At 37.7% G+C, this 12,273-nt stretch overlaps 1 protein-coding gene across 2 annotated transcripts in view; it reads right to left on the reverse strand.

The window, feature by feature from the left end:
- INTU (inturned planar cell polarity protein) overlaps positions 1-12,273 on the reverse strand; it is an 83,863-nt gene that overhangs the window by 62,796 nt on the left and 8,794 nt on the right. For both annotated transcript variants that reach the window (XM_057706144.1, XM_057706145.1), the window contains exon 2: positions 7,227-7,765. In XM_057706144.1, coding sequence (XP_057562127.1) covers positions 7,227-7,765 — 539 coding nt within the window. The remainder of the gene's footprint in view (positions 1-7,226; positions 7,766-12,273) is intronic.

The raw sequence follows: 12,273 nt of genomic DNA on the forward strand, positions 1-12,273 counted from the left end.
AATTCCTCAATGTAAAGTTAATTATTTGAGAAAACCCATCAATTTCTCAACATCCACTCAATATCAAACAACAAATGTGTATTGAAGGGCTACTACAGCAGGCACCAAAGACTATGAAAGTATATATGCAAAAGTTAGTTTATTGTTCTATTAACACAACATGAAAAATGAATACACAGTTTAAGAAATTACTTTTGAACAAAATTACTACACATAAATGTAGGAAAAAGAATGGGTACATATCAAAATTCTGCCTTTGGGTGACTGGGCTTTTTCTTTTGTTTAATCACATTTTCTAAACCGTCTACAATAAGCATATGTTTTTACTACCACAAAGAGAAAAAAAATTAAAACTCATACATACTGTGGTAGGCAGAATAATTGTCCTCCAAAAATGTCCATATCTTAACCTCTGAAGCCTGTGAATATGTTACTTTACATAGCTAAAGAGATTTTTCAGATGTAATTATGTTAAGGATCTTGAGCCTGGGAGATTATCCAAGTGAGTCCAGCGTAATCACAGGGTCTTTATAGGAAGGAGGTAGGAAAATCAGAGTCAGAGAAAGAGAGACATGACGATGCTATGCTGCTGGCTTTGAAGATGGAGGAAGGGACCACAAGGCAAGGAATGCAGGTGGCCTCTAGAAGCTGGCCAAGCAAAGGGGTTCTCCCCTGCAGCCTCCAGGAGGAATGCAGCCTTGCGGACACATTGATTTTAGTGCAGGCAGACACATTTTAGATTTCTGACTTCCAGAACTGCAAGATGATAAATTTGTGCTGTTTTAAACCACTAAGTTTGTGGTAATTGTAATAGCAGCAATAGAAAATTAATATACCCGCTTAGCAAAACAAAGCAACCTTAGCTAAGCACCAAGTGAGAGTCTGGGACCATGAATGCTAAAGAACAGATGGATATACAAGGTACATTTGGCGGTCACTGGAAAAAGAATAAATCAGTCTTGTTAGAAGAGGGTTTTCACATCCAGGAGGACTGGGAAATGTGTATGAGACAGTGGGTGGGATCAGATTGTACATTTGATCATTTAAATTAAGCTGAATTTGACTTCAGAGGGGAAAGCATCTGGTTTTTGAAATATAGTTACATACTGCCATTTTATACATTCAAGTTAATGCATTTCCTGACAAATACTTGTTTTGAGAGAATAAAAATTATTGTATTTTTTTAACTTCAATATTAATCCGTCAACTATAACATGCAAGCACTAAACTAGAGAAAATTAAGGTCCCTCCTAATCTACCATTCTGGAATTCCTCAAATAATGGTAGCTCATCTCTTCTAACTCTCATTCAGAACATTAAGTAAAATATCATTCTCTGAAGATGATGGACAAGAAACTAGTGCCAGATTTTTATTTCTCATTAAAATAGAAAATAATACTGCAAAAATGTTGGAAAAATTATTGATAACTACAAATTATTGATGGCACTATAGACATGATTTTTTCTGCAAATTATTTTTAGTCTTTGCCTTTGTTCACAAAAATGAGGCATCAAGGATTTTTTTCCTTTTAAGAGTAATAAGAATTTTTATGCTGGTATACAGTTTTTAGAATAATTTTAATAGTCAAATATTTTAATAGTCAAACATAATTTAATAGTCAAACATAAATTAAATAACCATACCCTTGGTTTGACATTTTCATGCTTTTTATTATTACTAAAGAATGCCTGAATAAATGTTTTCATGCACAGTTTTCCCTCTTTTTACATCTGTGGTCAGCAAACTTTTTCTGTGAAGGGTCAGATTAGTAAATATTTTAGGCTCTGCAGGCCATATGGTCTTTGTCACAGCTCCTCAACTCTGACATCGTAGCTTGCAAGCAGCAATAAACAAATGAATGTGGCTGTGTTCCAATAAAATGTTATATATGAACACAGATATCTGAACTTTATATAATTTTTATATGCCATAAAATATCACTCTTGATTTTTTTTTTAAACCACTGAAAAAGGTTAAAACCATTCTTGGTTTGCAGACTGTACAAAAATGGATGGTGGGCCTGACTTGATCTGCTGGCTGCTGTCTGCAGATGTGTTTTAGATTACTTCTTTACGTCTCAAAATGGATTAACTGGGTTAAACAGTACATTTGATAGTTTAATACTTACCTTCAAATTACATTTTGAAAGGATTGAATCATTTCTTTTCTTTTTGGTTTCACAACAAACCTTTTGGCACTTCCCCCACCCATTCAAGTGAGTAACATGGCAAGTGAAAGAGCTCTGTGAATGGCATTCACAACCCGAGGGTCCCAGCTTCATCACTGAGAGGCTGTCTGCTCTCAGTAAGTCATGTGATTCCTTTTGTGCTCATCTGTAGAGGAAGTAACTGAACCAAAGGCTCTCTACAAAGGCCTAAAAACTCTAAAATTCTGTCCTTCCAATGAACTCACTGCCTCAGTGTCTTTCCTTTTCTAGTGGATCAGGCATCACGAGTAAAAATGTGGGGAAAAGAATAGAAGAGAGACAAACAAGTAGAGTTATTTTCATTAAGAATATCAAAATGTTACAACTATTACAGGAGAAAATAAAAATGTATACTAAGTAACAGTCTACAAAATATTAGAGAATAAAACCATACATTATGTGTTCATAAAAATCAAATCTGTCTTTTCAAAAGAGCACTTCAGATATTTTAACTGGAAACAACCAAAAAATCCATCAACACTGGAATGGAAAAATAAATAGTGTATATTCATACAACAGAATACTACATAGTGTTAACATAGATATTTCTCATAGATTATAAACTAAAGAAAATACTGAAATAGAAACAAGAGAATACACACCATATACTTCCATATACATGAAGTTCAAAAGAGGCAAAATCAACTCTGTTGATAGAAAACTCCTGACTTTTAGATTACCTTTGGGAGGGGTACTGACTAGGAGGATGTACAATGGAGCCTTCTGGGTACCAAAAACATTCTGTATCTTGACCTGGATGCCAGTACTCTGGGACGTACATATGTCAAAATTTATTGAGTATATTTTTGTGCATATTATGGAGTCATACCTCAATTATAATGATTTTTAAAAGTAAACCCCAAAACACTTCCAAATTTTTTTAAAATTTAAAAGAGAAACTTAGCACAAGTATTACACAAATCTATTTTGTTATCACAGGTGAGAACATTAGAAGTTGACACAAAAAGAGCTTGAAATAAAATCTTTCTTCATCAGAAATAGTTTTCTGGGGTATGCGTGTCTAGAATATTAATGTGGGGATGTCCCTGGTGGTCCAGTGGGTAAGACTCTGCGCTCCCAATGCAGGGGGTCCGGGTTCAATCCCTGGTCGGGGAACTAGATCCTGCACGCATGGCGCAACTAAAAGATCCCACATGCTGCAACGAGGATCCCACTTAGTCGCGTGCCTCAACTAACACCTGGCGCAGCCAAAATAAATTAATTAATTAAAAAAAATAATATTAGTGTACTTTCTGTAATCCTATCCTTCCCAATCCTTAAAAAAAAAACCTAGTTTAAAATGACCAAAAACTGGGTAAGCTTGAAAAAAAAAATTACTGAGGTTATATGCAGTTTCTAGGATGTAGATAAAAGGGGAACATCTATATGCTCTGGACTGAGTCGGTGGCTGGCTACAGGTAGTCCAGGAGCTACCAGCTGTCAAACTTTAACAGAAACGCAAAAATAGAAATATAAAAAATAAACATGCAAAGCCCTTGGCAGCAGTTACAGTAAAAATGGCACCAAAAAAGGAGCAAAACCCCCAAGAATCCAGGAATGAGAATAGAACAGAGTTCTGCTGCAGCAAAAGGAAAGAAGGGGAGTCAAGGGAGGGATGGAATATGGGGATATGTGTATAAATACAGCTGATTGACTTTGGTATACCTCAAAAACTGGTACAAGAGTGTAAAGCAATTATATTCCAATAAAAATAAAAATTTTTTTAAAGTAAATTAAAAAAAAAAAAGGAAAGAAGAGTCACCCATCTCACTGTGCTGGTCAAGGGGCTTTAGTCAACGGGTGGGTCACTCTCCAGCCAGACAACAGCAGAAGTCACCCCAAGCAAACTGCACTGACTGGGACCAAGTGTTCATGATTCTCCTGCCTGTGGGGTGACTGCAGTGTGAAATGTCACTAGGAAAGAAACAAATGAGAAATTACCACCACAGAAGCACCCTGTGCAATAAGCAAACCCACCATGACATTAAAATCGTCCATTCTTGGACATGGGTGAGAACACACACCCAACTTGGAACAGGATTTCTTGTCTTGATAAACATCTTGAATATGCACCTGCCCAATGACATATCCAAGGACCAAGTCTCTTTCCTAATGGCGATTTATATCTCTGCTCTAAGGGGCGTGAGGTAATATTCATTATTTATAAGCTTAACACCTGTGACTGCTCAGAGAATTTAAAAAAATTTATGCTAAAAAAACCCATCCGTTCTTTAGTCCCAAATTATATAATTTTAAAAATTTGGAACATAATCATAAAATTAAAAACTTGAAGGGCATATGGGGATATATGTATAAATACAGCTGATTCACTTTGGTGTACAGAAAAAAACTGGCACAACAGTGTAAAGCAATTATATTCCAGAAAGAACTTAAAAAAAAAAACAAACGAAGTAGAGACAAAAATCGCTCATAATACCCCACACTAATCCAACACTATTAGCATTTTCCTGCATGCATGTTAACTTCTAATTGTTTTCCCGGCCTTATTCTTTTTACATCGTTTATTCATTCATTCAGTAGATGTTTTGGGGGGCTTATTACAACCCAAACATTTTGCTATGCACCAAAGATGAAACAGTCATTTTATTCCAACAAATTTCCTTTTCTACGTATTAGTAAATCATAATCTTTTCTATTACAAAATTGAAACCATGAGCCTCATTTTTCTAACTTTTTATTGCTCTTTAATGCACATGCAGGGAAGTGCATAAATCACTGTACAACACACTGAATGGTCACAGCGAGCACATCCATGTTTCCTCACTCAGGTTAAAAGGTAGACAGCTAGCACCTTGTGTATCTTTACATTATTTTAACAATAAACAGTAGGACCACCCCGGTAGTCTTCCTCTCTCTGGTTCATTCTCTTTCCTCCCATACAGATGGTGCAAAATTCACGCCCATGGGTAACTGCCATTCCTAGAAGGTTCAGCAGACTGGAGTGTGTATCAGGGGAAAGGAAATAGGGAATAGGAGGCTCATTGGTCATAACCACCTCTCTGTTAGGTTTCAAGAGAAAAGGGTAAAAAGATTTTAGAGATTTGTCTATAACTCGGTCCAAACTGGCATTCTAGGCAGAAGCCCCAGGTGAGTATAAAGGGAATGCATTAGCTGGGTTTCCCAGCACGTGGGATCCTACAATACGGTGGTTGGCAGCAACCGGGCAGGATTTCATAAGCAGGAACTCTGGCTGCCTTTAACAGAACTAAAAGAACAAACCTTAGAGATATTTTGGTTCAATCCCGTAACTTTACAAAAAAGGAAGGTGAGGACGTGAGAGAATGTAAGTATGCATTAACTCCTGCCCCAGTTACCTCTTACTGCATAACCAATCACCCCAAACTCAGCAGCTTCAAACAACAACACGCATTTGTAACTATGTGCGGAGATGGATGTTGACTTATTGCAGTGATCATTTTGGAGTACATACAAACACAAAATCATTATGTTGTATACCTGAAATTAATATAATGTATATGCCAACACATCTCAATTTAAAAAAAAAAGAAACAAACACGCACCACCATTTATTATCTCTCCCAGTTCTGGGGCTCATGGGGCCTGGCTGAGGTTCTCACTCAGGGTTCCTCGTGTACTTGCAGCCAGAAGGCTGGGGCTGGAGTTACCTGGATGGCTTCTGCATTCACGTCTGGTGGCTGGTGCTGAGGGTGGCTGGGGCCTCAGCTGGGGCCATCAGCCAGAAAACTACTACTCAGGACCTCTTCATGTGGCCTGGCCTTCCTCTCGGAATGGTGACAGGCAGGAGCTGCATCACCTTTCATGATCCCACTTCTTAAGTGACCCAGTACCAATTAAGCTGTGGTCACAGGCCCACCCAGAGTCAAGGCCGGGGGGTGGGGCACAGAGAGACCCACCGACCATAACTCTCCATGGGAGGCGTATCAGCATGACACTGTAAGATGAGAATGTGGAGATCTTGTCGCAGCCGTTTGGAATACACACTTTGCACAGATGCCCTCCCTACAGGATTCCTCCCTGCAAACCCTTATCGTGACACTTATCACACTGTGGGAAACTGTCTGCTTATTTCTGACCCACCTCTTCCACTACAGCATGAGCTCCTTCAGAGGGGTAATTGGGTCATTAGAGTAATCCTTGTATTCCTGGCATTTAGCAGATGTGCAAAAAATTATCTGTTGAATCAACGAACAAACAGAAACTTTTGGACTTAAAGTAAAATATTTTTAAACGTTTCTAAAGAATCTATAAAAGTTTCTTTATCAAAATCTCTCAGGCTGGGTCAACTTAAGACCATCAGCTTTGAGAACTGTTAATACCTTTACGTTTCATTAACAACACATTCTCATTTTTAATTAATCTATCTTTAAGTAATAAAGTTGCTACTAACTCAAACATATCCAACAGTCCAAAACGTATCGGCCACACAAAATGCTCATCTTAACATATATTCAGAATAACTTGTGGATTTATTATTTTCCCCTCAAAATTGGTGGGATATTTTATGACAAGTGCCCTTAAAAGGAAATTTATATATAACACCACTGTTGCTAAATGTGCCAAGGGAAACAGTAAAACCATTCCAAGAAGTTAGGGCACTTAAATGCAAACATACAATTTTAAAGTATTTTTATTCACAAATTATATATTTTTGTATCATGGTATTGGATATAGGTCATTCAAGCCTAAATTATCACTGTACAGTCAACTTATTTTCTTTTGCTTGTCAGCAAAGAAAACCCAGATGAAATAGAATTATATAAAACTTGAAAATTAGTTAAGCTGTTCCCTGGCCTAACAAGGCACGCGTGTATATTCAGTGCACTAAAGTGCTTGCCTTAAGAACACTGTGCATTGCAGTACACAATCCTTCCAATTTCACTACTCTCCCAAATATCATCAGGCAGTCCTTAACTGGCTGAGACTCTGGGTATAATTCTGTTCTGATTACTTTCCTCACAAAGCATCATCAACCATTAACCCTGCAAACAAGGACTAACGTTCACCAGCAGGACTTACCAATTAATATCTGACCACTCTTCATGGCAGATCCTCCTGGCAGCAGGCCATGGACCACAAGCCTCTCTCCACCGCCCTGTTTCCCAGTTCTTCTCCAGCTCCACTTGGTCTGATGGATAATCCCAACCAGTACTTCCAGAAGCTTGAGCTGCTCTTTGGCTTTGGTGATGGTTAGCTTTTTGGGGTTTACGTACACATTCACGTCTTTGTACCGCTGTTGGACAACGACTCCTGTTTTCGGATTGGACTGATGCTTTAGAATGGACACTGGCCCACTGGCATTGCTACTTTTTTTATTATAGCGCTTAGGTAAAAGTTTTTTACTTTTTAAAATCTTGGTAAACCGCTTGAGCTTGGGTTCATACTTTTTTCCTTCTTTGTAATCGTCCTCTTCAATGATAACCTCGTTTTCGCTGAACCTGACATGGTTCACAGTAGGTGTCTCAGGAAGGAGGCTTTCTTCTTCACCCTCACTCAACTCCAAATAAAACAGCTCTCCATTTTTCTGCACACTGTCCAGCCATTCAGGCTCAAGATCACTATGTAAAAGAGAAAAGATAATCTAAATCGCAGCCAAACATTGGAAAAACAGTGATGCCTTTACAGCAGGGGGATGGGGACAGTGAAACTTCTTTGATTATTTCAAAGTCTCCTTACTGTTTCTAATTTATTGTGAGCATCAACATTATTTCCTGTAGAATGCTTTTTGTAGAGCCTTGAAGAACTGGGGTTGGAAGAGAGGGAATCAAAACAGCAAAGTGGGGACTTCCCTGGTGACGAAGTGGTTAAGACTCCACATTCCCAATGCAGGGGGCCCGGGTGTGATCCCTGGTCAGGGAACTAGATCCCACATGCCTGCCACAACCAAGAGTTCACATGCCGCAACTAAGAAATTAAGACCTGGTACAACCAAATAAAATAAATAAATTTTTTCAAAAATGACATAGTGATAGAAAACAAATTAAAAAAGAGATGGCCATGGCCCCTTCCTAGAATCTAAGATTCTGTTTTGTTTTTTAAATTTAATTCAGTCCCTGTGTGGTTATTGTTCACTTAAGACAATTTCACTGGACAATAATTTACATTAGGAGTTGATTATGCAATTATATCCACAGACGTGAGACATTTGGAAATTGCACATAAAAGCATCCTATTTGCACAGAAATTATTCAGCATGGCTGACATGTTAAAACAAACATGAAAGCCTACCAGTATTAAAAGATTTTATTTATATAATAAATGTTCAAAAAAGGAACACTCACCCACCATAAACTAAAATCTTTGCTGAAAACAACTAGTTTGTAATCACAGTTAATAATAATCACTTCTGTAGCCTGTAATTTCATAAAATTCCTTTTAACGAAAAATTGTAGCAGGAAAAGTAAACCACATATTACCTAATTCATCATGTGATTAGAAAAAAAACTTTTGACTGGGAAATAGGCCATTGAAAACAACAAAATTATTGCTATTAAAATGACTGAAACAGCATTAAAAACCAAAAATACTCATCTTAAGGTAACAGACCGAACCACAAACTCTACCCTGTTCAACGTTACGAACAGTTTACCTTTCGAACTGCTATTCTTTAAAGCAAAACTGGTTACAGTGGAAAAACTAACATGTAGAGAGTGTTTTTTTCAGAAACATGAGCTGTAATATTCTGGCGTGAAAGGGTATAATTTGTGTTCTAATCATTCACTCAGTTAGAAGACATCTCTGTGTTCTGCCGTGTTTATTAACAATCCTGGTTCTTTTAACTTAGAAGTCAAATGTTTCTTTCTAAATACTATGAAAATTAATCCAAAAAATGCACTATTCTATTGCTCAATCAGAAACTAACCACTACCCTGGTCTGTGGTTAGTAATTAACACAGAATTTTCAACTATATATGAAAGAATATAAGAATATATATAAAAAAGGCATAACTATCCCCAGATATCAAAACTAACATTTCTTTGGCCCCTTGCTGGTTCCCAGCGTGTGGCATCATTTTAGGCACTTGGCACTACTTACTGTGGATTATTCACCACATCCCTTGTTTTGACCATATCTGTCCATACCTGCAGAAATCAGTATTAAATAAATGTAGTTTTACTCTGATGAGTCTAAATAACTGTGTGCCCACTATAAAAAATTTAGATAATAATGTACCATAATTAAAATGGCACAGTGAAGATACCATAATTATACACAATTACTTATGAAGATATATATTTAGAAAATGAATGAAATATATTTGCTTTATAATCTCACCCTATTAATCTGGTATGTTATTTGTATCACAGATATGTGACCCCAAAGAAATATTTCCCCCCCTCTGCTAAACACGAAGATGGTTCATCTTATTCTCTAAAATTTGAAATTTATCCTTTTTTTTTTGTTCTTATGTGTTGTGGCATGCGGGATCTTAGCTCCCCACCAGGGATCGATGCGGGCCCCCTGCATTGGGAGCCCAGAGTCTTAACCACTGGACCACCAGAGAAGTCCCTTATTCTCTAAAATTTGAATGTGAAACTACTTTTTGGTTATGATTTACAGATCCTTGCAGGTGGCGGTGCCACCGGGGGTGGCATTCAATTGTGGAACAAATAAACAGTGCCAGACATTGTGGTGAGTACTAGAGTTACAGTGATGAAGACCTCAGTGCCTTCCCTTGTCTAGTGGGGAAGAGAAACTGAGAAAGAATTCACAACAATATACACGGTAAGTGCAAAAGAGAGGTCCTCTAGCTCAGCCAGGGGCTGAGGGTGAGGTCAAGGGAGACTTTCCAGTAGAGGTGACCCCAGAGGTGAGTTTTAAAGCAACAGGTGGCTGGGGAGGAGGGCTTGGGGAGCTGAAGGTGAAGACGAGAAGAGAACCCCAAGCAGAAGCACCAGCACAAGCAAAGGCCTTTGAGGGGTAGTCTCCATGGCCTACGTGGACGGCTAAAGCTAGTCTGCGGTTGCCAGAGCGGAGGTGGGGAGGTGGGGAGTGAAAGGAGAAGTCTAATTTTGCAAGTTCTAATTCTGCAAGCCCTTTCGGGCCCTGGCAAAGGGTTTGGGTGTTGTTGTATAGGTAAGAGAGCATCAATGAAGAGTAGAGGGGTTTACATGTTAAATATCCTTGAATAGATCTACTGTGACAGGACAATAGAAGAAGAAGTTGAGGTGGATAAGATTCAAGATAAGAGGCCACTGAGGGGGCTGTTTCCATAGCCCAAGCAAAGATGATAGCTAAGGCAATGGTAGAGGAAATGGAAAATAGGAAAAACATTTGAGAAATGCTTGAAAATCACCAGGATGTTGAGACTGATTAGATGTGATGATGAGGGAGAGGAAAGAACTGCTGTTGACTAGGTTTCCAGTTGGTGACTGTCCTTTGATGCATCCTTTCACGTATACACAGGCACAGACTCATTTTACATAAAAGGGCAGGTAATTATCACACGTCACCCTCCCTTCCCACCTTTCACTGACATGTTAAAAATCTGTGTTCTAAACAACAAAGTCCTACTGTATAGCACAGGGAACTATTGATATATTCAATATCCTGTGATAAACCATAATGGAAAAGAATATGAAAAAGAAGATAGATACATATGTATAACTGAATCACTTTCCTGTACATCAGAAACTAACACAACATTGTATGTCTATATACAATGTATATCTATACTTCAATAAAAAATTTCTTTAATCTATGTTCTTATAATTATATAAAATATATATAGGGTTATTTGTTAGCTTGTTTTGAAAAAGTGAGCGGGGTCTACACACACACACACGTGTATGCACATACACACACATGCCTTTATCATTTATCCCTAAAAAAATACAATTTAGAAACATCTAATGGCTACATTAAGGAAGGGATGCAATATGAGGGATGCAGCACATTTGGTCATTCACTTACTGATAGGCTTTGTATTCACTTTTTTTTTTTGCCCCTGTGGATAACAATACAGGACCCATCCTTTTATGTAAGGGGATGGATGGATGGATGGATGGATGGATGGATGGATGGATGGATGAATGGATGGATGGATGGATAGATAGATAGATAGACAGATAGATAGGTAGATAGGTGTTTTTACCCAAAGACTATACCAATTCACATTTCCACCAGCAATGAATGAGATCCATTTTCTTAAGCTCTCTATTTAAAAAATACTTCACTTTAAGCAGAAGAAAGTTTTTTAAAAAGAGGGAGAAATTAAAAGGGAGATAAGAAACAGGAATAAAGTCAAGGAAATGAATGTAGGAAACTGAAATAGAAGATAAAACATATAGTAAAAAGAAAATGAAGTGAGAAGTCACAGACCTTGGTTCAAACTCTGTTCTACTGAGATTTTCACTTTTCTAAGCTTTAGCTTTCCTCTTCCAGAAATCAGATTATAGCCACCTCACAGGGCTGTTATTAACAGCAAATAAAATAATGTGCCTCATGTAGTAAAGGCCAAATAAATGACAGTTCCCATCCTCTTGCCCCACAGAGTCAGAACTGGAGAGAAACTTACACCTTTATTAGATATGGCTCTTGTACTTCTGCACTTTTCCAACCCCTAGCAATAAATGAAGATGTCACCAACGATCTCTATTTGCTAGGTTCTAGGAGAGGTGCAGGTGACATGTGAACCAAAACTAGATACTGCCTTTAAGGCCACAGTTCAGGATTCCCAAAGGTTCCTTATTTGTACTACAGGTGATTACTTCCTATTTAGAAAAACATCAAGAGCATAACTGATTAACGTGTTAGAAAGTTTAACAGAGTTGAAAGATTGTACTCTCAAACTAGTTCTATTAGAATGAAGGAGGTATATTAAAAACAACAATAAAACAAAACCCCCAACTTTCATATTGTAACTATTTATTAATAAAATTATTATTACATGTAGATACTCTTCAGTTCAGGAGATGGAGCTTAATCTTTCCTCCTCTTTAGTGTGGACTGGACTTTGTGATATGCTTTCAAAGAACAGAGTATGGGAAGTGAAAAATAGCAACTTCACAGTGAAGAAAGTTGGCAGACACCACCTTAACCAAGAGATCGAAGTTATGAAAAAAC

This window comes from Hippopotamus amphibius, chromosome 13 (assembly GCF_030028045.1).
Source record: "Hippopotamus amphibius kiboko isolate mHipAmp2 chromosome 13, mHipAmp2.hap2, whole genome shotgun sequence".
In the NCBI taxonomy this organism is placed as follows: Eukaryota; Metazoa; Chordata; class Mammalia; order Artiodactyla; family Hippopotamidae; genus Hippopotamus; species Hippopotamus amphibius.